Source organism: Eimeria mitis, genomic scaffold (assembly GCF_000499745.2).
Source record: "Eimeria mitis Houghton genomic scaffold, Emh_scaff528, whole genome shotgun sequence".
NCBI classification, from domain to species: Eukaryota; Apicomplexa; class Conoidasida; order Eucoccidiorida; family Eimeriidae; genus Eimeria; species Eimeria mitis.
In genome coordinates this window covers 14,319-14,932 of record NW_013573559.1, presented here as the reverse complement: position 1 = coordinate 14,932, position 614 = coordinate 14,319, and the positions used below count along the sequence as shown (strand labels likewise).

General features: G+C 61.2%; 1 protein-coding gene across 1 annotated transcript in view; it reads right to left on the bottom strand.

Moving 5' to 3' along the window:
• Positions 1-75: 75 nt before the first annotated feature.
• The window catches only part of EMH_0015160 (uncharacterized protein), a gene marked incomplete at both ends in the record, with an annotated part of 6,535 nt that continues 5,996 nt past the window's right edge, over positions 76-614 (bottom strand). The window contains one exon of the mRNA XM_013500323.1: positions 76-614. Within this exon, the coding sequence (XP_013355777.1) occupies positions 76-614 (539 nt within the window).

Here is a 614-nt window from a genome sequence, read left to right as displayed (position 1 = left end):
CTGCTCCTGCTGCTGCTGGTGCTGCTGCTGCTGCGAGCTTCTTGGGGGGCTTAAAGGATTTGCTGCTGGGGCACTTCAGTCTGCCTGCTGCTGCTGCAGCTCGACGGGAAGCAAATGGCAGCTTCTGCATAGAATTGTTTCCTGCTGCTGCTGCTGTTGCTGCTGCTGCTGCTGTTGCTGCTGCTGCTGCTGTTGCTGCTGGTCTTCCTCTTGTTGTTGCTGCTGTTGTTGCTGCTGCTGGTGATGACGCCGGTGCCAATGGAGGCGCTGCAGCAGGTGCTGCCGCCGGTGCGGATTGCGCAGCTCCAGGAGTGCTGCACCCGCTGCTGCTGCTGCTGCTGCTGCTATTGCTGCTGCTGCTGCTGCTGCTGCTGTCTTCATCCTGCAGCAGCAAGCTGCGAGCCCGCGCCAGTGCTTCGGGGCTGAGTTTGACCTTTCTGCCGGAGGCGAAGGCAAAGCCGGCAGCAGCAGGGCTGTGAGCTGCTGCTGCTGATGTTGCTGCTGCATCAGCTCTGCTCCCGCTGCTGCTGCTGCTGCTGTTGCTGTTGCTGCTGCTGTTGCTGCTGCTGTTGCTGCTGCTGCTGTCTTCGTCTTGCTGCAGCAGCAGAGTGCGT